The 25,990-nt window shown below is 43.2% G+C and overlaps 3 protein-coding genes across 3 annotated transcripts in view; 1 reads left to right on the forward strand and 2 right to left on the reverse strand.

The window, feature by feature from the left end:
- Nucleotides 1-1,588: 1,588 nt before the first annotated feature.
- On the reverse strand, nt 1,589-8,464 carry sowahca (sosondowah ankyrin repeat domain family Ca). The gene is made up of 4 exons (XM_062401928.1): nt 7,736-8,464; nt 6,711-7,096; nt 5,356-5,745; nt 1,589-4,135 (listed from the first exon to the last, which is right to left on the reverse strand). The coding sequence occupies exons 1-4, from the start codon at nt 8,085-8,087 to the stop codon at nt 3,674-3,676; spliced, it is 1,590 nt and encodes a 529-aa protein (XP_062257912.1). The 5' UTR covers nt 8,088-8,464; the 3' UTR covers nt 1,589-3,673.
- Nucleotides 8,465-9,324: 860 nt separating this feature from the next.
- On the forward strand, nt 9,325-15,035 carry septin10 (septin 10). The gene is made up of 9 exons (XM_062402580.1): nt 9,325-9,474; nt 10,383-10,497; nt 10,775-10,970; nt 11,108-11,294; nt 13,641-13,802; nt 13,966-14,062; nt 14,176-14,344; nt 14,462-14,594; nt 14,853-15,035. The coding sequence occupies exons 1-9, from the start codon at nt 9,445-9,447 to the stop codon at nt 15,033-15,035; spliced, it is 1,272 nt and encodes a 423-aa protein (XP_062258564.1). The 5' UTR covers nt 9,325-9,444.
- Nucleotides 15,036-22,578: 7,543 nt separating this feature from the next.
- LOC133966792 (E3 ubiquitin-protein ligase SH3RF3-like) overlaps nt 22,579-25,990 on the reverse strand; it is a 90,919-nt gene continuing 87,507 nt past the window's right edge. Inside the window, exons 9-10 of the mRNA XM_062401811.1 lie at nt 25,173-25,531; nt 22,579-23,585 (exon numbers count right to left, since the gene is read on the reverse strand). Coding sequence (XP_062257795.1) covers nt 23,417-23,585; nt 25,173-25,531 — 528 coding nt within the window. The 3' untranslated portion in view covers nt 22,579-23,416. The remainder of the gene's footprint in view (nt 23,586-25,172; nt 25,532-25,990) is intronic.

Here is a 25,990-nt window from a genome sequence, read left to right on the forward strand (position 1 = left end):
CCCTGAATAGATGGCACGGGAATTTACATAACAGTCGTCACTCCCCTCCCTATGTATGTAGGTCAGTAGCTGCTGCTCTGTAGTGACTGACCGAGTGCAGTGGATCAGTACTTGCAGTACGCCTGTGTGGCTGCTGGCCTCTGTGAAGCACTTTGAATTCCCTTGTGCCTCTTCACTCGGTGCTGATCAGTAGTCATCTGACAGAAAAGGTTCTCCATCCTGCAACGCTACACATGCAGTGGGTAAAGTCCTCCGTTCAGTGACATAGACAAATCTTTTTTTCTCACGTTAAAAATTAAAGGATAAAATGTCCATCAGAGGAACACATTCTACCCACTTTACATTGACACAGGCCACTCATTTGTCATAAACACCATTTATATGTATTCCTACTTTTATATGGTTGATTTAAAGTGGAGTCGAGTCACAGAGATGGAAGATCATCAGTGTCACAGGAGGATGGTCAGAGCTGTAGTTATCCAATCACAAGTGGTACTGAGTAAAGGGACTGGAAATATTCCATATCCCCCCCCCCCCCCCGACACACACATATGTGGTGTCTACTGTTTTTTGCATTTATGCCTCTTATGTCAACTGACTTTGTATGTCTTTTAGAAGGATTGCACAAACAAACACTCAATTTCTGTTAAACTTTATGGAGGGGTGGTGCATGACTCAACAAAGAACCCACTAAATTTTGGTGAGGAATCCGAATCACTTTCTTTCACATTGCGAGCTCAGGCCTTTCTCGACACTTCCCTTGAATTCTCAAACAAGAACGGACATGTTTATGGGACTGATATTTATGAGTGTGTGCAATTTGGTGCAGATCCAAATAACAAACTGGCTCTGCTGAATTTAAATGTGGTTAAATTAGGGGACTGTTGGGCCTTGGTGGTGGGGGGGGTTGTGCTCTAATGAGTGCCATTCTAATTTTCAAGATAGTTGCTCAGCTACATGGCTAGTAGGAATGACGCTTCTTCTTGTGCTCAATATGCAGAAGAATTTTGGAAAAACTGATACCTGCACTTTAAAATGTGAATTGAACTAAATGTCACGTTTTACATTCGAACCCATTTTGATCATAACCACTGTAGATATAAAGGTCAGGTCTCACAATGTTGAGTCCCTGGAACAGCAGAAGTGTAAACACACACACACACACACACACACACAATAGACAGGTGCATGAATGGGGACTGGCTGTGAACATATTGCACCCAGCATCTCATGGGAATCCTGTGGACAGGAAGCAGAGGATATGCTGTAAAGGCTGGACTAAAGCTGGCACAGCGGGTCACCACATCATCAATTATTCAGCATCACCAGACAAGGACAATCCCTGTGGTGTCAGCAGGGACGGACAGATGAAGTAGCATGCCTCATTTGGGGCTTTACGGCTTTTTGGTTGGATGACACTCCAGCATTCATGATTGTTGTGACATTAAAACGACCAATGATCAATATCTGGCCTTAACATGTCTTCTAACTCATTGTTTTAACTGAAGAGAGCAGCGAGTGTGGTTTGGAGCAAATGATTATTGCTTTATCATATTTAAGAATGAGACATGAAGAAAAAAAAGGACATAACAACTTCACAGTTTTCCACTTTGATGACACAATGAATTAGAGACAGACATAACCAATGCACAGAATTTACATTTCCCATATTCATGCGCCTGAAAATGCAATATCAAAGAACATTTGTGTAATAACTTTTTCAACATCAAAAGAGTCAGACATACAAATTACTGTTATCCGAGTACAAAGCTACAAAATCTGCTACAAAGGGAACAGTCGTGAAATCTAGGATGTTTCACTGAGAAAGAAAAAGTTCACATATTCAGGGAAAATGGTTAAAAAAAGTCAATGTGCTCCTCGGTTAAACACACGTAGCATATTCAAGTCTAGACTCCTTAATATTCACAGAGGACACAGACGTGGTTAATGAGAAAATGCAATGTCAGACTAACACACATAGGGACAATATAGACTTTATATTCAATATCATGCAATGCAGGTTGTGTGTTTGCATATTTAGTGGTAAACTGATCAGTGTCACGCTGGGTGTTTAAGTCTGTGGTCGCATAGACCTTTAACTTGACCTGATTATCATTTATATTATGTGTCTATATCTTGGGGCCAATCTTTCCTCCACTGCAGAGGTTATGTTTTGTCAGCATGTGTTTATTTGTGACCAGGATTACGGAAAAAGTCCTCAACCGATTTCCATGAACTTTTGTTGAGGGGCGGGTCATGGTGAAATTAATACCTCAATCAAGTTTGGTGTGGATCAGCATCAGGAGATGATACAGTATTTTTTTCCTCCCTATTTAACATTGCAAGATATTTTCAAATATTTTTTTTTTTTCAAGGGGACTGTTGGGCCCTGGGAGACGTCAGCACTCTTCAGGATGCCCTTGTAGTTGTGAATATTTTTTGACTGAAAATAGTCAAATAAGCAGAATAAATGTATGAAAACACTGTAAAATACTGCAAATGACCACCAGGGACCCGTAACACTTTAACCCAGCCCCCTAAAAAGTAAAATAACAATAAGTTTAAACCCGACTCTGAGTATTTGAGGTTCATCATGGTCAGTAGAAAAAGGTATAGAAACATTGTTAGCACCCACTGAGCTTCCACCCTTTGAAACAACTGTAGTGTGTAACTGATCAGCGCCTTTATACAAATAACTGGATCCAACTGAAGCCATGACAGCCTGGAAATAGTGACCAAGTATCGATCAACAGAAGTTAAAGGTAAAGAATTATTTCAGTCTCATGTGTACTTATAGATACAGCAGAATACAGCCGAATTGGATCACCCAATTCTATTGTGTATATAGGATATCAACTATAAATGAAAATATGAAGGACCAAACAGTTGCCATGACTTCAGTTGAAGGGATTTTATCCAGTTATAGCCTGCTATCTTCAAAGTGACAAGTGCAAACATGATGACTGGACACACAATAATTATGTGGTTACAACTGTTTGAATATTAAAATCTGCTACTTTGAAAAAAAGAAAAAACATTCACATTACAGGAATATACTTTAAGAAAAAAATCCAGCACCATCCAATCAGAGGAGGTTGAAATATAGAAAATGAGCTCTAGAAATATATTAATTTACTCTGCAAACAAAAAAAAAATGGATTGTGGATAAAACCGTGTGGAATCAAACCGAGTGCTATTCTCAAATCCCTCTCCACTGCGGGTCAAATCATACATGAAGACGCAGTAAAAATCCTGCCCGGTGCTTGTGAATGTGTGTAAAGATTGTTGCATGAAAGGTATTAGACAAAAAACTTGTGTAATATTTGCTACCAGCTCTAAATAAGAGCCTAAAAATGATAGAAAACACCACTAATGCAAAAATCAAAATTTCACAGGATTTTAACTTAGTTTGTGTCATTATTAAAAAAAAGTGTTTAGTGGTCAACATAAATCTAACAACTGCAATAGGAACAAAAATAAGTTATATATATTTCTTTGAAAAAATATTAGTTTATTCTTTTAAAAACGTATAATAAGAAGACTTTAAAAAGAGCTTGACACTATATTAGGATGTGTCCTTTCAATTTTGGTGACATCCGGTCTGACCTACCAGATTGTAAACTTTATCCTGTGAATCAAAACGTGTCAAACTCGATTAAAAATTGTGGCAGATTCATCCAAACAGGTTGGACAGTGGTCGGGTGCGGAGGGGAGTGCTGGGCAGCTCCTCCCCTCGCCCCACCTCCCCCGCGTCCCTGAAGGAGGCGCTGTGGATGATCTGAGCCCTGTGGCGCCCTCGGTGCAGCCGGGCGTTCAGCCGGCTCAGAGACGACTTCCTCTGTATGCCCCCTTTAGTCTTCCCGGCCTCCTCCGCCGCCTCGGCCGGGGGGTTCAGCAGCCGCAGCGGGTTCAGGTTGCCCTGGAGGACTCGGACAAACCTCCAGCCACGCCCCCTTCCGCTGCTACCGCCGCCATTCGTGTTTTCGCTGTCTGACTCCGCCCCCGGTGAGGTGACCAGTCCCTCCTCGTGCAGGTTGGCGGCCAGCGGTGGGGAGAGGTACTGGATGGCTCGCCTCCCACTGTAGTCTCGAGCCTCGGGGTCGGCCTCCCAGTCTGACAGCAATACGCGAACCACCTGTCCACGGAAATTCAGACACTGGAGTCATGTTACCTGACATTTAAGCACCTTTTGGCTGAGCTTTGTGCTATAGCAGCTGAAATATACATGAAAACACTATTAATCAAGCATGTTACATTAGGAACAAGCCTGATTGTCCTCTCTCACAAAGGCCATTTCAGGCTGAGTTTTTCTGAGTAGGACTCATCCAAAGCAACAGGATCATCTTCAGAGTGTTGTAGAGCATGCCAATCAGGTATTTTGTTTACTGCACGTTGACACTGACGTGTTATCAACAATTCATCTAATTTTCCTGCTGGATTCTAACATGGGCTCACTCAGACATTATCCAATGTCCACAGCATCATGTTTTCAGTGGGGCTGCGTTTTGGATTATGTGCTCACAGTGAGCACGTCTCAACCAAGGTTAATGCCCTTTCTTATCATGTTTAAGAAAGTTCAAGAATCCTGGGTCTGCAGATCTATCTGGATCTGAATGTTTTTAAGGCCTGGTCACTCATACGAGAATGCATCAGCGCCGACCCTTCGCCTTCCATTAACTTAACTAATCTTTGAAAGCGAGGAGGTGAAAGATTTACTTCCTGTGGCGAGGGAAGCTGCGCTGTGGCTTCACATGGAGATCCACTTAAATGAAATTTGAGCTTCACATTCGTGTATGTGTGAGGGTTCTTCCTTATGTCATGTTCCAACACTCCACAGAGTTCTAGGGAAATGCCCTCAGTAGTTTTTGTATGAGACAGACTAACAAACAAACAATAATTGACAACATAACCACCTCTGTGGAGGTAGTAAGTGAATAGAATCTGTCACAACATATTGGGTGTTGCTTCTAGATCAAGTTTTCACTCTTGTCCGTTGTTTGTTTGTAAGCAAGATTACACAATAACAGCTGAATGGATTTTCATGAAACACGGAGAAGAGTTGTTCTAACTTTTCTCAGCTTACCCAGGGAATAATTGATGGGTCTTGATGTAAACACCTCATTATGGGAGCTGTTACCCTTGAGTATGTGAAATTTGGGGTAGCTTGATTGCATTCAAGGGGACTGTTGGGTATTGGCGCAGGTGTGTGCTCTACTGAGTTCTAGTTTGCTATGTTTTGAAGACGACCTCTTACGATTGCAGCTCAAGCAGACAGGGTGGAGCTGCTCATCCGCCGCTTCACCGAGCAGACCTAAAACATGACACCCCACTAATTCCACTGCCGCGGCCACCTACCTGTGTGTGTCCGTGCATGGCCGCCAGGTGCAGCGGCGTGTATCCAGCACTCGACCTCACGTTCACATTCACAGGTGTAGCATTTTCCTTGGCGAAGGCCAGCAGCTGGGAGATCAGCTCGGCTTTGCCCTGCTTGGCCGCCCAGTGGAGGCAGGTGAAGCCCGTCACAAAGTCTCTCTTGGCCACGAGGCTGGGCTCGACAGCGAGCAGGGGCTGCAGGCTTTCCCACAGGCCGTCTGAGGCGCACAGCATCCACTCGTGCTCCAGTGGGTCCAGGGTCACCGAGGCACAGTCCTCGTCAGTGGCTGAGGAGAGGATTGATATCGTATCTCCCTCACTTCTTACTGAGTCCCGGATGCGAGAGCCGCGGTTGATCAGGGACCTCCGGACCTGCAAAGGGAAGAACGCAGGAGATTAAAGTGAAGCACAATTTACATTCATTGTTTTGTGTCACAGCAGATAACACAACAATGTTCATAACTTGCTAAAACGGCTCTGCACAGGATCCCAGTAGAACCATAAACATTCAAGATTATTACAATTTCCCAGATTTAAGGAACCAAACATTTTCAAGCACATTGTGAACTAAACCTTTGAATTCTTAACTAAATGTTATATTTACTGTTAGGAAGTCACTAGTTTGTTATATCTATAAAAAAACTACTGACAAAGTAGAGGCACTTTAGGGGCCAATCGGATTTAATTTAAAGTCAGTGCCCTCCTGGCCCCGCCCTCAGATGGTTACACAAAGCTAGATTGCGACACTGTGTCAAATCTCTTGGTTACAGAATTGTTAATTACGTGTCATGCATATCCCTTTTATGATCACACCCCAAATGGTGTTTTCCATGACCTGGTGAGAGGCTGCGCTTTTTATCATGCTGCTACTCACAGAGGGAAATCCTGAAAGTCCTTTTCAGAGAACAACCCTGCTTTGGTCACATTGCGTCAGTTACATTAGCAACTCTCATAATTCAGATAGAATTTCCTCTTCATGTGTCATTAAGGTTTTGGAGCACACCCAAAAGGTGAAGCACTCTCCATGACATCACTGCTTTAGGTGTGGCCCAGTATGAACATGGATAAAAGGTATGCACGACCAAAGCAGAGCAGCAGCCAATTGAAGAGATTGAAGTCTGTATATTTATATAAAAAATAATTGGTCCCAAACTCAAGTTGTTAATCATGTTGACTGCACCGGATCTGCACCACAATTTAATGGATTATTCTCTGATCCACAATACATCCTTCAACCTAGTCTCGTGGTAATCCCTCCAGTAGTTTTTGTGTAAAATTGCTTACAAACCAACCAACAGTCTACTTGGGAGTTTTATTCATGCCAGAGAAACACCTACCTGTGGAGAGCAACTCATCATCAGCTCTATGAAGTTTCTGCGACTTCCCTTGGGCGTGTTGATATCTCCAACGGGGTCCAGCCCCTCCAAGGTGCTGTCCTCTGACAGGCAGCTGGTCAGCAAGGCCCTCTGGGAGCCTTTGGACACCCTCCGTGACCCTCTCACCTGCTGGCTGAGGGACCACCCGGGGTGAGCCGGGTCCAGGTCGGGCATCCCGATGATCGGGGCCGACTCCCGCCTCCTCCTGTCCCTCAGCTTCACCTCCCCTCTCCCAGAAGACGTCGGGGGGCCTGTGTTCACCTTCACCTGGGAGGAGGCTGCAGGTTGCTGGTTTCCATTTGAGTGTCTGTCATTGTCCAGGTCTGCACCAGGTGGACTGTGTTCTCCTGTGAACACAAATGTCTCTGTCACTGTCAATCAGCTCAGTTGTGGTTTGTTGAGTACAAGTACATTGAGGCACAGGCATGCAAGAGTTCAGTCGTGATATTTGTGTTATAACAGTGATGGGCAACAAAATACCCAAATAAGAAATGTATGAATAAGTAAATATCTGTCTCCTAATATATATATTTACCGTATGAATAGTCTGTCCATCATTCTTACATCATTTGACGTTTATTTTGACAACATTTTGTCCATTTAGCCCAGCCCTATATTATTATTATCCTGAATTGTTATAGCTTTTAATGTTTGACATTGAGCAGGTCCCAACTCAATTAAATCAAATTAAATGAACAATGGCAGATTTGCTGCAATATGGGCCAAAACCAATTCAGAACCAAGGCCAAACCCTGGTATCAAACTTGATAATGTCAATCAATTCGCTTCATAGTACAACATTAACAAAGGTAAACAAATACTAAACACATTCATATGAATACAACCTTGGTTAAATCCTATTTAGGATGGATATTTAGGACCTGCAGCAGCGGATTTAGTGACGTCCAATAAGAGCATGAGGAGTAAATACAAACAGGATGAGGTAGAACAGCACTGACACAAAGGCAGCCTCTCCTCTCCCTCACCTGTTTGGTGCGTGTTGTCAGGGTTGCCGTTCCCACGGTGCTCCGCTGTCTGCGGGATGTTCCCGTTGCACTCCGCCCGCTCGGCCCCGTCCTCACGCATCGCCGCCCCCGCGCTGCCCTCCGCGTGCAAACACACGAATTTCACACCGTCCTCCACCTTCACGAAGCCCACGCTGTCCACGACGCGTCTCAGCCCCTCGCGGTCCACCCCTTCCCCCGGCTGGTCATCTTCCCCCACCGCCGCCACGGTCCGTGATAGGAAATGATCGATCAGCTCCATCTGTTGGACCCTTCCTCCTCTCTCCCTCACGAACTCCTGCACGGCTCGCTCCGTGCACCGCGCCGCCATCATCGCGCCGGACGCAGCGCAGAGATGATGGAGGTTGGGATGGCTGTTTTTTAAAATGACTCCATGTTCATTCTGCTGTCATTTCACTGAGGTCAGTGACGACAGCATCCTCCTCTCTCCGGCCTCCTCCTCTCCTCCATGCGGGAGCACCAGTGTCAGGCTCCGGCCGATAGGGGGCGCACTTAGCTGAAGCTCACACCCACCAAGGGGAAAAACTGTGCTGCGTCCAAGTGCTCCTCGTAAACTCTGACTTCTGACCATTTAAACAATATTTTGAATTATTTTGTTATTTTTTCTTTAATGAGATTCTTTAAGTACTTGCTCCTAACTTATTTGTGGGTGTTTGCGTTCTCATATTGTCTAAATAACCCTTTTTGATATGTTTGACAACATTAATATTGTCTTTGTCTATACACATGTGCTCTATGCCTGTGTTTTGTATGCATTTTGTGTATGTTTTAATAAAAAAGAGCATTGTACCCGTGGCAAGACATTTGTCGATTTATCTTTGATAAGGTGTTTCCAACATGCACTTCGACTGGGAAATATATTTTTTTAATATTTAGTTATTGTTATGATTAAGTTGAATTCTTACTGTTTGCACATACTGTGTAATAAACCAGAGTGAGCTTTTGAATTATGTCTTTCAAACCAAAGTAGTTAGGGAAAATTTTAGGGAAAAATATTATAAATTTGTATAATATTTAGGGCTCGAGCACTGACAGGCACTGACAGACAGACACTATTGAAATTGTAAGGATTATCATTATTATTATTCAGGCAAATTAATTGGGTTTTTGAGGGCTTTAACATGTGGGCAAAGAGAACAAATTGAAAAAAAATACATACAAAAATAAATGAAAAGAATTACATATATTTATATATATTTTTTACAGTTTGTTCTCTTTGCCCACAACAATATGTAATCATATGATAGAAAGATACGTACATTTTTCCTGGAGTTCTCCACTACGATGAAAGCAACTTGGAGAATCAAGTTGAGCCGTACCATTATACAGAGGAGGGGAGGGGCAAGATGAACTACCACAAAAAATCGATATTGCTTGAATTCAGTTTCTAATTCTAATAGCTTATCCTTTATAACCGGTTAAAATGACATATTTTTGAACACGCTTGTCTACTTTTCTCCAGTTTACAGAATGTCCATTTTGAAGCGAATCTTAAAAACTAAATATTTCCCTTCATTCCAGCATTGCTCTGGTTGGTGCGGTCTGTCCAGTTGTCGACTGTGGACGCTGTGCGGCTCCTCATCCCGATCCCACTCGAGAAGAACAAGACTTTGGTCTTTATTTTGATTTGTTTCCCCGACACTCTCCCTGGACCCGTCCCGTATCAAACCATGGCTTCATCGGATGTTGCTCGGCAGCCGGTTTGTATTTCTCCCTCCTTGTGGTTCGACCGAACGACTCGGTTCTTTGACAGTTGCGCAGGGAGTGTCCGGTGCTAACGCTGCGCTAGCCTCAGTTAGCCCGGTGAAGAGTTTCTGCCTGGGAAGTTGTTTTCAAGTTAAAACCCTGGCGGTGTTTCTAACGATAACACGCTGTGTAACTCACGGGTCCTCCACGTCGACGGATACTCAAGAGTGACATGCGGGCTTTTTTCAACTGTTTTGTTTTTATTGAGGGATTCTGCTCAACACCTTCCACCACAATACACTCGTATGCTGCTGAACTAATTAGCACTAGCTAGCTAACTCAACAGTAGCCACCCCAAACGTTTCAGTTAAACACTAGTTTAATGATATGCTACTGTTCCCGACACCGAACCACCCAACAGAGATTACTACTCAATGTTGTTTCTAATGAGGGAACTAATCACCGCAGCTCCACAAACGTCACTAAATCTGCACTATTATGAATGAAGTTTGGTGCTCACACGTCCCATCCAGGGAATCTGACCAGGGGATGAACACGAAGTAGAAACAGGGAACTTATTCAGAACATGTTTGATCTTTAGTTCTAGTTCTCATCAGCAACTTGTAAAGGTGTTACCTGAAAATCGCAATAATATAAGGAAGTGATTGTAATTACTCACAATAGGAAATGTATGAATAGGTGACTATTAAACCATACCCCTATGAATCTAGTGTGTCAGTCACTCCTTCAGGTAGCTCATGTAACAGTGCTCACATGAGGCAAGTGAACAAATAAGAGTTTACATTTTATTATTGTTTGCTGAAATAATCCCACATCCTGGCGTTTATCCTTTTGTGAAAAAGTTTATAAAAGCTGAAACTTCTTGAAAGTGATCTGTTTGTTTGTGTGATGTGTTCCTCAGGATAAAGCAGTCCGACCCCTGGGACTGGATGGCCATGTGGGTTTTGACAGCCTTCCTGATCAGCTTGTCAACAAGTCAATCTGCCAGGGCTTCTGCTTCAATATTCTCTGCATCGGTACGTATACTTTATACACAATGTAACACACACACACACACACACACAACTATGACATTGTGAGGATGCACCAACTAAAATAAACTCTTCGTTCTCTTTGCACTACATGTACATTAATACATGTTGTTCCTTAGGTCAGTCTGATCTTGAAGGACATTTAATTTCGCACCTTAGTTGGAATACACTCTGACCACAAGGGCAATGGTTGATGGCTTTGTATCAGTCTGGTCAATTTGTCTTTTGACTTGGCAGTGATCACTTTCTTTTCTGTCTCTAGGTGAGACCGGTATTGGAAAGTCCACTCTAATGGACACTCTATTCAATACCAACTTTGAGAACTTTGAGTCGTCCCACTTTGAGCCTCAGGTGAAGCTGAGGGCTCAGACCTACGACCTGCAGGAGAGTAATGTCAGACTGCGCCTCACTGTGGTCAACACCGTGGGCTTCGGAGACCAAATGAACAAGCAAGAGAGGTAAGAGTCTGTAGCAGTAAAGCCGTTAGTTCAATTGAGCTTTTGTGATGATGAATGTGATTTGAAAATCATTACTTTGAAAGACATCCTGTGAAAGGCATCACGTCACTGATCAGCTTTATGTGTCTTTCCTGAAGCTATCAGCCGGTGGTGGACTACATCGACCGACAGTTTGAGAGCTATCTGCAGGAGGAGCTAAAGATCAAGCGCTCTCTGCACAACTACCATGACTCGCGAGTCCATGCCTGCCTTTACTTCATCTCCCCCTCAGGTCATTCCCTCAAATCCCTGGACCTGGTCACAATGAAGAAATTAGACAGCAAGGTAGGAGTACAATTGCTTTGTGTGTGAGCTTATTTAATGTATATTACATTAGTTGGACTTTTATTTATTTTGTTGGATGTCTAAAGCAGCATTTTAGAACATTTTTGGAATTCTCTGGAAGTGTCAAGCAGATTGGCAAATTACTAATTTGACTGGAGCACCCATGAAAACTGCAAAAGTTCCGCAAATTATTCCTGTTAGGTGACACTATTTTTTATTGGCCAGCTCAAAAGTGTGATTGCACATACTTTTGAATTATTGAAAAAATGCTTTAATTGCAGGTTTTTCTGTGAGCAGGTCAGCTGTGAAAATCTGTGTGACTAGTCTTAAATGTGTGAATGCATGGTGTGAAGCGTGAAGTGAGTTGGCAGTGACTCAATCTAGCAGCTCTGATTCATAGATTCCTGAGCCCAGACTACCCAGGTGTGCTGCATAGCTGCGAAGGTCTCAGCTCCACCCTCTGACTTCAAAAAACAAAAGAAAAAGCTCAGCCAACTACAGAAGACAACAAAGACAGAGCCAACTCCCTGGGCCCTAACACTCCTTATAGATTAATACCTAAATACAATCAGTTAAATCCGGTTTATCATATTCTCAGTAGGCATGGGATCATAAAAGCAGCAGAGTAATAAAAACTAAGATCAGACAAATCGACCAGGTATTTAAAGGACTTGTACGTGTTGACTTAAAAGAAAAATGGAATCAAAAGTCATTAATGTCATCGTACAAGAGAAAGCAGTACAAACAAATCAGAGGTGCTACATTTGGAAACAGTGGACATTTATAAAAGCAAGTTTAAAATCCAACAAATTACATGACCAATAAATAAGAGACCATTAAATACTTTATTTTGAAGGGTTGTTAGCAATTTGTTATTGCACAGAATGTTCTTGAATCTATTTGTTCATTTTGATGCTCCTGTACCACCAACAGAGGGAAGTGATCTACATTGTGGGATCACTTCAGTTTTAAATTATGTGAATGGACTTGAATAACTATCACACACTGAAGTATGTGACAGACAGCTCCATGGATGAATGGATGTACTTTATTGATCACAAATTGGGAAATCATTGAAGTTGATAATTGAGAGAGAGTCAATGTGCATGTCAATGTGTGAGACACTGAACCTCAAATAACCAGACTGTGTGAATGGCGTGTGATAGAAACAATAAATAGAAGTGCTGCATGAATGTGTGGGTGAATGAGTTGAGTCATGAGGACGTGAAAAGTGCTTTATAAACGCAGTCCATTTACCAATTGTGTATAAAGGGCCGTGCTCGACTCTTTCGGTCGTTGTTTTTTGTCTCCGTTCGAAGTGGCTCACTATCCAACTGCCTGAACCCCTCCCGTCTAGCTCTCCTAAAGTGGTCAGGAACTTTCCCATGCTCCCAGTGTGCTGTGACTTTGTGTGTCTTTGTGCGTTTGTGTGATTTCACTGCTCCGGAGTGTCAGTAGCCCCGGATTTGCGTGTGAATGGAGCAGAAAAAGCAGCGGAATGCTGTAATCACAGTCGCTCGCACACACTCGAGTTGTCCCTTTGTGTCACTGTACGGATCGAACATAGTAAGAGCCGTGTGTTGAATGTGCAGCGCTGACAGAGAGAGAGACGGGTTGTTTCTCAGACAGCTGCTGGAATAGGTCTCCTGGTATTGTTTTGTTTTCTCTGCTAGGATCAGCAGTGCGTTCTGTTTGTGTGTACTGGTGTGTGTGGTCTGGCCCAGGAACTTGTGTAGTGACAGTAGCTCACTCCAGGCCACTCGCTCTGGTACGACAAGATGACGGACAGGCAGGAATGTGGGATGACTTGGACAGAACAGTGGGCTGCTGGGCCGGAAATAGCATCAGTAAACTTGGTTTATATAAGACTTATCTAAAAACAGATTAAAATGAGGAACTTTTACATGTTGGAATAGTTGTATTTTGCCAGTCCTATAAATGTTTTACTTTGTCTGCATGCATTTTCATGTTACTGTGGTCAGTGAGATTAGTTTGAAACCGTTAATGTCCAAATGGATAGTACTATAACTAAGTAACTGGGGTAAATCACACAAAACTACATCCGAATAACAGTGAGAATAACTATTGTATTTATAAGAACCAAGTTGTTACACAGTGAAAGTGGTTTGTTTGTCTAATCCTTTGCTGTTATTAAACTATTTACAGCTGTGACTCTTTTAAACCTCCCCACCTGTAGAATAGTGCAAAAAGCCTAAATTATCCTCACTTGTATATTCAGATGTTTTCTTTTTACATTGATAGTCCCAATTTTTTGTATATTTGTAATAAATATTAGTAGTAGAGTAAGGAAATGTGTTTATGAACATGTGTCCCTTCCTGCTGTAGGTGAACATCATCCCTGTCATCGCCAAAGCTGACACCATCAGTAAGAGCGAGCTGCATAAGTTCAAGATTAAAATCATGAGTGAGCTGGTGAGCAACGGCGTCCAGATCTACCAGTTCCCTCTCGATGATGAGACCGTGGCCAAAGTCAACACTACTATGAATGTAGGAGGATGCGCGCGCGCACACACACACACACACACACACACACACACACACACACACACAATAACTTGCTGAGTCAACTGGCGTAGAGAGCAATAAATGTACATGGTGTACCTGAAACAATTAAACTTTTTTCATTCTGTTTTAATTCCGTCTGTTTTAGGGTCATTTGCCATTTGCTGTTGTCGGCAGCACAGAAGAAGTCAGCGTTGGCAATAAGATGGTGAAGGCTCGTCAGTATCCCTGGGGTGTAGTACAAGGTAAAAGGGATTTCTGTGTTGTGTGCCTAAGATCTTGCTGTTAATTGACACTATGAAACTTCTATTTAACTTTTTATTTAAACTTGTCAAATGTCTGTTGATTTGTGTTTCAGTGGAGAACGAGAATCACTGTGACTTTGTGAAGCTGAGGGAGATGCTGATCTGTGTAAACATGGAGGACCTCAGAGAACAGACACACACTAGACACTACGAGCTCTACAGACGCTGCAAACTGGAGGAAATGGGCTTCAAAGACACAGACCCAGGCTGCAAACCTGTCAGGTGCGCTGTGAACTCACAAACTCCTGTTTCTACATTACACAAAGCAAAACGTACTACTGAAATAACTCACAATGGACCTGTGTGAAATATGTATAACACACGTGTGTTTGTGTGTAGTTTGCAGCAGACCTACGAGGCCAAGCGACAGGAGTTCCTGGTGGAGCTGCAGAGGAGAGAGGATGAAATGAGGCAGATGTTTGTGCAGCGGGTGAAGGAGAAGGAGGGCGAGCTGAAGGAGGCGGAGAGAGATGTATGTGCACGCACGCATGCACGCACGCACGCACACACACACACCAAGTTTGATGCAGATTGAATGAGCTGTTGACAGTCAGACCTCGCTCTTTTTTATTTAGACTACACCTTACAAAAACAAGGTCATTCAAGCTACTTTACAGAGGGCAGCAACTTCTTCTTAAATTGTAATGGAATGTTTGTGTTCATCATTCTATCAAAACACAGGCATATCCGTAACCTAACCTTGTTCCCTGTCGCTGTTTGTGTGTTTTAGCTTCAGAGCCGCTTTGAGCAGCTGAAGCGCCTCCACGCAGATGAGAAAGCCTCCCTGGAGGAGAAGAAGAGGCACCTCGATGACGACCAGAGCTCCTTCAATAAGAGACAAGCTGCTGCTCACCTCCTGCAGGCCCAGAGTCTCACTGTCAACGGCAAGAAGGACAAGGACCGCAAGAAGTAAGAGACCGATGCTTGTGTTCATGGATTTATTAAAGATCCTTACTCCTACACATCTGTTGGTTTGATGATGAAGTGCACAAGCGTGCGTGGACATTTTAGAATCTGGGTGTTTGATGCCTGTTGTGGGAAACTGCTTGCATTTGATTATTTAACTGATTGGATTAAGTTTAAGAAACAGAATATATATATATATATATAATGGAATGAGGATGTAGAGGACATTGAAGGTGTTTATTGGTCATATCACTGTGGCTCTACATAGAAGAAATTCAATAATATATGAGTTATGTTTTTATGTTATAATGGATCCTCAGCTTTCTGATCTGCCTACATCTGCCCCTCTTCTCTCCTTTAGTTCCGGCTTCATGTGAAGACTCTCAAGTACACTCTACTACGACCAGTATAACCAGTGGCTTTCTGCCCACATCCTTTCCAGCCCTTTGAGGCCAGTCTCTAACACTAACCAGGGAAACCCAACACAAACCAGCAGTGTGTGAGTTTGATTTTGTGCCAAAGTATATTGACTGTAGCCAAGAATCCAATGTACCCTTTCCTCAACGGTATTTGTAATCCTCTTTGTGTGTGTTATTCCTCTTTGTGGAATATTTTATATTTATCCATTTTTATATAAACATTTATTTCCCATATACCTCCTTTTTTCTGCCCAGACTGAGTGACACCTCAGTGGATTGCTCCTCACGCAGCCTCCTCACTAGACGATGTACACAGTTCACAAGAGATTCATAGGTACAAATAATACAGTCTGAGGAACCTCTTCACTTACAGTTGATCTGTTTCTATCTGTTTGATCTAAAGACCCACTGTGTTTTGTTACGCTCCAAAATCTAGTCTTGTGACTTTTCTAATACGAACATTTGTTACATAGTGTAACATGCGTATAATTTATTCAAGAGCCTTTTCCAGACATTCACCTCATCCGGTCAATTACAATTTTACATGTTAGTCTCAAAGTCGGAATACCGTAAGTTTCCTTTTTCAAAAAGTAAGTTGCAGTGGCAGTTTTTCTATAACACAACCAGTTGCAGGATTAATGTTAAAGCTAAAACAGGAGAAGATAAAAATCCTCTTGTTTTTAATGCTCAGTGAAAATAAATCGGAATTTGCCAAATACTGTGAATGAGAGTTTACTGATGTCAATTCAGCAACTTATCAGCCGGTAATGTAATGTATGGTTATTTATCTTCCACCGTATGTTATTCAGTCAGGACTATTTCCTTCATCATGACAACTCTGGCATTTCATTGCTTTGGGAATTTTGACTGACTTGTTGCACACAAAAGAGAGCAGAGGAGAAATCTAAGTGTAGATACTTCACATGCGCACAGAAGCAGCATGAGCACGAGGAGAAAAGCTGAAGCTGAAACTGTCGACTGCCTCATAGGGAGGGTTAGTCGTAGTCGTGTCACTCAAAGTATATTGTGAATATATTTACCTCCATTCAGACCATTTGTTTGAATTCAGATTTCCTCCTCCTCTATCCACGTCTTTTACCATCAGGTGGCAATCTAAAGTTGTCTCCATCAACCAGAAGGGAAAGATGAGATGGTGATTATTTTTAATAGCTTCACTAAGACTCCAATCAATAGCAGCCACCATCAATCAACAATTACAATTACACCATTACCATTATCCACCATTGGAATGGTAATCAAGTGCATAATTGCAAATGTATTAAGCTACATTTTTTTTTACAAGTAAGCCAATCAGTGTAATTAACCCATGTTTTGAGAATCACCATGAAGCCACAGGGTGATAATACATCATAGCCTAATCACAAATGACAAACTTGGGTATATCAAAGTTATCACCTGTTATCAACCCTGTGACTGGGAAACGTACGGAAGAAAAATGAACAGCAGTGTGTATGTTCACACTGAATATTATTCAACTGCAAAACTAGAAAAAGCATGTTGTATTTCCATGTTATCCCAGTGCTGCCACTGCACTGGGAATGAATATACAATGAGCATATGCAAGCATATTGTAGATCTACTGTGCAATAAACAGATCGGTAGCTGAATCCTGCAACGTTGCACGTTCAGTGTCTGAAAAGGGCTGAAGTTGTATCCGTGATGAATTCTGAGGCTTTATTTAGTGCATTCATTCCTGAACAGTTGTCATGAGCATGGTCACAGGGCATTAGAATTACCTTCCCTTCTTCTGTATATTGTTTTACGCCTCCTTGATGCTCTATTAGCTTTTTTTTAAATGTGTACACCAGCATCACAAAAAGCTGCAGGAGACACTGATTCCCCTGTGGCTGTTCCAAAGGGAAAGATTTACTTCGGAGTGTTGAACTTCTCCCATCCAGTCACAGGTCTTTTAGGAGGTAGTACAAGTTACAACATATTTATATTTTTATATATATATATCTCGTTTTACTTGCTCTTGTTACTGTTTCTGCTGACACAAACAGTTGGAAGTTTGCAAACCAGTCTGTCTAAAAAGAGCTGACTTGTGGGGAAAAAGAAGACATATCAAGCCAGTGTTTCCTGAGGGATTTTAGGAAGAGCAGGAGGAAGCATTTGCGACTTTATTTTAAGCTTGTTTTTTTTCTATTCACGTCTCTGTGGAGTCACGACTAGACAGGGTTTCACACCTCGCAGCCTTTTTTTTTTTTTAAACGTACAGAGGGAGCCAGGACACCGGTGCTGGTTTCCAGTACGGGCGTGATTTCTGAACACTTAACTCACAAACACTGCCACTTTATATTCACACTAGTGCTTGAGATGTGTTAGTGCCTTACCTGTGTGAAATGAATTAGAATTACACATATCCACTTCGACATCCAGGGGAACACACCGCTTCCTGATGGAGTCAAGTTTGTTTCACATATATACTACACTTGTATTTAAGGAATAAACAGTGTTATTTGGGAGCTTTTTTTTTTCCTTCTTGCTAAATAAATCTTTGTATTTTTGTCAAGACACACTCTGCGTGCCCTGTCTGTTTCTTTGCTCTTACAGTTAACCACCTTGGATCTGTGGATTATATCAACATATAGCAACAGCAGGAAGTCAAAACATGTTTTAAAAAAGACAATTATTGCAACTGTAGACTTCGCCTCCCAGTTGAGTGCCAGAAATTTAAAGAAATGTTTAGTGTTTTGGGGACAGTCAACAGTAGTGGTGACATTACTCTTCACAGACGATGCCCTCACCCTATAGGTCAACAGAGTGCAACCAGAAATGTGTTGGAAATGCTATTCATATCAGAGGGTTCAAGGTTTCATCAGCAGCACGCTAACTGACATATTTTCTTATATCATGTCACTTTACATGGTAAGGCTGAGACCTCACAATATGATAGAGAAACCCAACAGTTCCCACAACAACCCAACAGGCAGTGAAAGAGGAGAGAGGCAAGGAGCAATGAATTGTTTGCTACTGCAGATCTAGATCCTGCAGCTCTGGAGTTAGAGTGAGAGAGAACACAAACTGGGAGAGAAACAAACACAAAGTTGATGTCATGAAGTAAAATAAATGGGGGACAGAGAGATGGAGAGAGAGAGAGAAGTGCTCAGTGCATGATGGGACTTTTCCCAGCAGACTGAGCTTATGGCAGCACAAGGGAGGGAGGGTTCCGGGCTCACCTGTCCCAGCACTAACTACAGTATGAGCTTTATCAAAGGGGAATGCTTAATTAAGTGTGTACATATTATAATTTGTTTTACTTTTGGTTTCTACTGCTGCACTAAAACAGTTTTCAGACCTTCTCGACCTTATGCCTAATTTTACAGTTAACATTTAGAGACATCCACGTCTCTTCCAGTTGTTCAGAAGTTCAGAGAATAAAGGATTACCACCGATTGTTCCGACAGCACCTTCCAAGCGCGCCCACACATAATTCAGGGACTGCGCTCTACCGCCTGGTAGAGGTCTTGTTCCCTGCAGTGTCTTACCCTCTGGCTCGGCTGCCCTTGATGTGACTCTGGCACACAGACAGGTAGACAGACGGGTCTGGCGTAAAGCTGAGGAATGCTGATCGATTCCTGCAGCACCTTGTTGTTCGGTGGGAAAAAGAACCACAGGGGAACCATTACAGCAAGACAAACTCTGGAGAAAGTGTGTATGTGTGTGTAAAGACACCTTAAGTTACCCTCTGGGTGGTTCAGATATTGGATGCAAATAGGATTTCTCCCAGTTTTTTCTCCCGACACTGCAGAAATCAGAAGAAAATCTAAATTTGCTGTCTGCCTCCTGCTCAGCTTTAATATACTAGTTAGTCAGTATGTCTGAGTCAAGATTTTTCAGCGTGTGCTTACATCCCAGATAACTGTCACACTCCTGCACTGGCACGCTGTCACACGCACACACACGCACACACACCCTTGTCACCTTTTGCCACTCACTCTAAATGCAAATGGGGGGTGATGGTTGGGAGACAGGCCCGGCTGGCGGAGAGATGAGGTTGTCATGCGAGGGGGGAGCAGCGGCGACGACGCGCTGAAATTACCAATTACACACTTCAGCCATGCCGGTGGTTGGCTGGAGAGACGGAGGGAGAGAAAGGGGGGGGGGGGGGGGATTGGAGAACAAAAGATGGGAGGGAATAATGAACAGACAGCAGGAAGTGTCGGGATCACACAGATAATGATACACGTCGTCAGATAACCTCACCTGGAGTGTGGCGCATAATGAGAACACACTGAGAGGGAATAATTGGAATTAGAACAGAATACAATATGATGCTCAGGCTGAATCATCTGGGGGATAAGTGTAAAATCCTAATGAGCTATAAAGTGTTTGTTAAGCATTAGATTAAACAAATCATTCTGTTAAATCTCTATCACAAAGCTGCAGCAGATGCAAAAAAACAGAAGAAAAAAAAAGACACAGAAATTCCGTTTTAAAACAAAAGGCATTTATTGCGAAAAAATGCACTTGACATGGAAAAAAAACAATCAAATCCACCACGGGTCATCAGTACAAGACGATGTGTAATGATCACATGGTAGCGCGCTGGGCACGGTCGGCGCAGAGCATGACTTCAATGGCACAAAAGGCCTATAAATATTCTGCACAATATAGAATTATATATACTTTCTTTTTTTCTCTTAATTTCTCCTTTAATGCACCGCTGTTCTCCGACAAACCGCCTCCCGATGAGGAGTGAGCGTCGACGCCACACCTTGTCGTAAAGTTGTCTTTTGTTCTGTAAAGAGCTACACACAGAGGCTCCCTTCCCTCACACACGTATCCATAGGAACAAATATGGCTGACATCTAATTCAAGATGGCTGGGCGAGTGCTCTGGCTTCCTGCAAGGAAGAGGACAGCAATTTTCAAAATGTCCCATGAAAAGAAATGTGGATGTGCAATGGTGTTGTTGTGTCCACCTCCGGCGGGGGGGGGGGGGAAATGACCACCGCTGTTATTGGCTTGTTCACATGTGGTTTCAAGCCGTCGCCATGAGCACTCGAGTGGTATTTACAACCAGGAAGCTGAGGCCAAAAGACAAGCTCACGTCACGTAAACGAAAAAACACAAAGAATTCAAACATGAGTGAAACCGTATGTAAAGTGACCACTGTGCAGTGGTTGTATTCCTGATGTTTTGACTCTTGTAAACGCTCCTCCTCCTCCTCCTCCTCCTCCTCCTCCTCCTCCTCCTCCTCCTCCTGCTCACAGCATCAACCTCGTGACAAAGAAAAAAAAAAGATAGTCGAGACCCGTTCACCTCCGACACAAATGAGGACTTGTGCTTAAGTGTGACTCAGTGGAAATTAGAGTCCTCTGTTCAGCGGCCGTACAAACACGCAGAGAAAGTCTCGCCCGGGCTGTTTGCACAGAGCTGATCTGGGACCTGCTGGTTTTTAATCGTTGAGTCAAGCAAAAAAAAAAATGAAAACAACAACCAGCAGGCTCATCGAAAGACTGGCTGCTGTGTTGGATACAGTTTGTATTTGTGTGTGTGTGTGTGTGTATGTGTGTGTGTGTGTGTGTGTGTGTGTGTCTCTTTTGGCATTTGTAGGCACTAGGGTTTGACTGACAGGTTTCGCCGACGCTTTTCACTCTGTGAGATTTGTCTCGCCTCCATGTTTTTGTTCACGTTCCTTCACTGTACAAAGGATTCTATTGAATTTTCTTCTCCTCACAATCTAATCATGGTGAAAGTAACTCAATACAGATTTCCTGTGCTCTTTTTGTTCAAGTTCTCTGTCGCACTTGTGCTCCCGATTAATCTTCTGCAATGTATTGGCTGTGTCCGAAATCACTCACCGATCACTTGCTAGTTTCTAGTGCTGTCCCAATGTTTGGTCAGATTTCTTAATTCTCAGTGAAGTGAGTAGGTGATTTGGGACACAACAATCGTCTTTACCCGAGGTGACTCACATGTGCTCATTCACTGACTCCTGGTTATGATTCGATTGCAATGAGACAAATGTGTGCTCGGCCAATGGGTGAGCCTCACCCGTGTGCTCGGCCAATGAGTGAGCCTCACCCGTGTGCACAGGGCAAGTGGCAGTTTGTGCTTTGAGAAACAGGTGAGGAAAAAGCCACCGCTGCCCTGAAACTGCTCTGCTATTGACACACACACACGCACGCACACTGAGCAACTCAAGCTTTTGAGTTCCGCTGTGCTTCTATCGCCAGAAAAAGAAAGGTAGATGGTTGTGGCTGGATGTAAACTAGAGCTGAATCTATAAGCTCAGGAACGTAGAAAGTCACAAAGCAGACTGACGCTACGCTGACGGAAGCCGTACAAAAACACTCGTTAGAGGTCGAGCAGATGAGGAGGAAAAGTCGTCAAAGTTTGGCAGTCGTGTGATGAAGAATTTGCGGCCCTGCCCTCGGCTGTACATTCTTCCACGGGCATGAAAACTGCACATTTTGTATTTCGATACTGCTGCAAAACAAACTTTCAGCAGTATCTCCGGAATAGGCTGAGGAAAAGGAATTCCTGTCGCTGCTCAGTGGTTATTTTATTCCTACCGAATGGATTTGTGCCGAAGTAAAGACAAATGTGGTTCCTCTTAAAATATGTGAAAAGTAGCAATGGAAATCCCTTCTGTCAAACAGGTGTGTGAAATACTGTGTTTGTCGATATATTGGCAAGTTGTATCAGATATCATCAAGTGCATTTCCTTGTCTCTAGTTCCATTTTCAAGTTAAAAACATGACTCTATAAATACAAATCCATTTTCAGTTTCGGGCGTCCCGTTCGGTTTCATCGTACATTCAGCGAAAACCAGTTTACTCAGGTCAGAGGTCTACGAAGGAGAAATGCAAATTAACAATGGTCGTAGAAATTCTAAATAAGATATATATAAATAGAAAAAAAATGAATCACTTAAAGTCATATTTAACTTTTTGCACCCATCGATTTTTAAATGAAAAATCCTGTGACCGGTCATCACAGCATGGCTAGTTTGGGACAACACAAACAACTATTTCAACATATACAAAAAAAACATAACAATGCTACATGCATTTAACACATATCGAAAGGAAACACATGGGCTTGTTGTCACAAACTAGACACAGATGTGTGCCTACAATGATCCCGGCGGGGGGGGGGGGGGGGGGGGGCTCACACGCTTCCCCTCGTCAACTGGCGCTAAGGTTTTCCAAAAGCTTCGAAAAAACAAAGACAGCACCCGAAAATCAAGTTGTGAGGTCTCAGCGGAAAAGCAGAGCTAATGCCTTTTTTGTGCTAGTGTTTGCTGGTGGATGATGCCGGGGAGGGGGGGAGGGGGGGCTGGGAGGCGGACTTTAGTCTTTCTGTGCTCTTGGAGTCGGTGTGCCTTCAGTAGTCAGGTGGAGGAGGACCAGAACGTCTGGAAAAGCCGCCCAGCTTCCTGTGTGGCCGGGCTGGTCGAAGCTGGAGCTAACTTTCCTGTGTGTGAGTCTGTGTGTGTGTCTGTGTGTGTGTGTGTGTGTGTGTTTGAAAGCAGGTTGGACCGATATGGGTTTCTTCAGACTAGTAGGCCGGCTGAGTCAGTAGCTTCCTTTGAATCAAAGCTTGGCTGGTCACACATGTCTGTCACACATTCAAGCTTTATATTCTTTTATGCTATATGATTGTGTTTTTGTTATAATTATGTGTTTTTACTTGTGTGTTTAATTAAATAAAGATATTATTGTTATTTTCAATAATATTAATGTTGCTTTGTGACAGTATTAAATATGTTTTCGTTTTAAGGTCAATTTTTTAGTGACAAATTATTCTTGGAAAAGCTTTTTAAAACCCACAAATCTAAGAAATGTATCCACATTTAATCCAATACCAAAATTGGCCCAACCCTTGTGTGTGTGTCTGCATTTGTGTGACCTAGAAGCATGTTTGTGTGGGTGTTGTGTGACTCAGACACAGGAACAGTGTGTGTGTGTGTGTGTGTTCTTTTGTCCACTCTTTCCAGTTCAGAAGCTCTCGACGAAGCTGCTGGGAAACAGACCGGTCTGCCCCGTCCTCTGCAGCGTCCCTTTGTACCAGCCGTCCTCCCGCTTCTTATGGACGAACACCACGTCTCCTTCCCGCAGCTCGATCTCCGCCTCGCTCTGCGGGGGGTAGGGCACCACCACGCGAAACCTGCCGCACACACAGACACACACACACACACACAGACAGAGGTGTGAATACAAGGAAACATTGACAATATCTTTGATGAGTTCTAGGAATTATCTGCATTTTAAATATTTGTTACAGCAGCAGAACATAGTTGGCTCCACAAATTGACATCTGTTAATAATAAATAAATAAACAGGTTATGTCTCATTCAGATATTCATATGCATTCCTGCCACACATTTTCTAATTTGACTACTTCAACTTTAGAGGCTTTGATAAGTAATGTTGAAAAGCTCAAATGTGAAACATATCGACACCAGTTTGATTTGTTGTGGAGTGTTTGCTCTCAGCCCTGTTCTCTATTATATCTGGAGCTATAAGTAACCATTGGGTCTGTGTTTTGGTGGTGAACCACTGTCCCACTGGGTTTGATTTGACCAGATATTGGGAAGACAAGATGGTTTTCTCTCTCTCACCCGCACACCCAGACTTATTCAAACGTAATAAAACAACAACACAGAAACACAACATGCCTCCATACTGTTAATAACGTAAATCATACATTTTAATATGAAGACATGTTTTAAGGGCAGGTTTAGAATCAGTTTGGTTAGCGTTAGGCAAGAAGTAACTATGGTTAGATCAAGTCAATGTGACGTTGCCTGAAGTCAAGGAGATGGGTGTGTGTGTGTGTGGTTGTGTGTGTGTGTGTGTGTGTGTGTGGATGTGTGTGGATCTGCTGCTATGTGCTATGTGCTATGTGCTATGTGTATGGTTGTATCTCTCTTGCAGGAGAAATAAAAAGGAAGATCGATGATGATTCAACTCAGTTTAAAGTGCTGCTCCTGGTCAGCAGTAAGAAACTTGCTGGCTAACAGGCTTCAGAGTGAGAACTATCACCTTGATTAAACCCTGGTGTAACTTCCCCACTCACTGCAGAGCTGCCTTAATGGTTATAAAGTTGCCTCTGGCTGATTCTCCCTGTGTCCATTTGTCCTCTTGTGCTTGAGCTTTTGTTATCAGCAGCTTTAATAACCCTCTCAGGACAGACTCCCTCTCTCTCTCTCTCTCTTCACACTCCTGATGGTTAAATCCCTCCAGCCTGAGATTTCACCACTTTGTCAGAATAATCAAATACTTTCTGTCAGGATTATTAAGGTCACTTGTCAGATTAAATACTTGCACACAGAACTTGACTGAATAAAGTCTTTTAATCACTTTAGAAAACAAAACCATGATTGATTTTTTAATGGTAAAACGTTTCATTGAACCATAATATTAAAAGAAGTTACCAGCGGCCTATGAAGGGAGACTCGCTTATATTTGATCAGGTTGAATCTCTCTGTCTGTCTAACCGTCCATTTATCCATTCGTCAATCTATCCATCTGTCGGCCTGTCTACCTACCTGCCTATCCATCCATCCCTCTATCTATCTATCTATTGGTCTATCTGTCCGTCTGTCTATCCATTCATCTGGCTCTCTATCCATCCATCCATCTCTCCATCCAATCATCCATTTGTCCCATCTATTTATCTGTCAATCTGTCCATCAATCCAGCCGTCCATCCATCCATCCATTTAACCGTCTATCCATCTATGTGGGCCTACCTCTCTCTGGACAGGGGTTTGGGTTCGGGCCGCAGCATCAACAGAGGGTTCCCAGCGGTGCGGGGGGTTGCGGGGGGTGACAAGGGGAAGTTGGTATCCAGGGACCCGGACTTCCTGTGCAGCGGCTCCAGGCCTATCGCCCCGGCCATGTCGCTCTCAATCGGACAGGAGCCGGCTCGCCCGTGCGACGCCATCGGGCAGGAGCCTGAGCGGGCGTGAGGGTGGTGGTGGTGAGGATGGTGCGCGGGGTCCGTCCCCACGGGGTTGTGGGTGGGCGGGGAGGAGGGAGGCGAGCGAGGTTTCTTTTTGGACGCCGCCCCCGATAGAAGCTTCAATAAACCTCCCGCTTTCCTCTCCTTCTGAGGACGGAGGGAAGAACAAAACAAACAAACAACAAACAGAGAGAAATGCTGGTGAGGATCATTGCCTTCCCGAGATATACAAGAAGAATCCCTTCAGTGCATTTTATTTCCTTCTGTCTACATATACAAGCACAGAAGATAAATGCACCTATCACACAGTCCTCAAACATTTGTCAACATTTCAAAGTACTAATCTACTTTATAATTATGAACCTGAATATGAGCATCCTATGTCTCCTTTAGGGTTTTAAAACTGGCCCTCACATGGCAGCTATAGCCTCATGTGGAGTTTGCTTTTTCTGGAAGCTCAGTCTGCAGCCAACTGAAAGCAGGCCGCGTGATTCATCCCTCCTCTCTGCCGCCCTCCACTCAGGCCCTCAGAAAGAAGCAGCCATTCCACCGAGCGACTGTTTTTTCAGTGTTCACAGTCTGAGGCGCCTGCTCAGTTACCCTGCG

Source organism: Platichthys flesus, chromosome 13 (genome assembly GCF_949316205.1).
Source record: "Platichthys flesus chromosome 13, fPlaFle2.1, whole genome shotgun sequence".
Lineage (NCBI taxonomy): Eukaryota > Metazoa > Chordata > Actinopteri > Pleuronectiformes > Pleuronectidae > Platichthys > Platichthys flesus.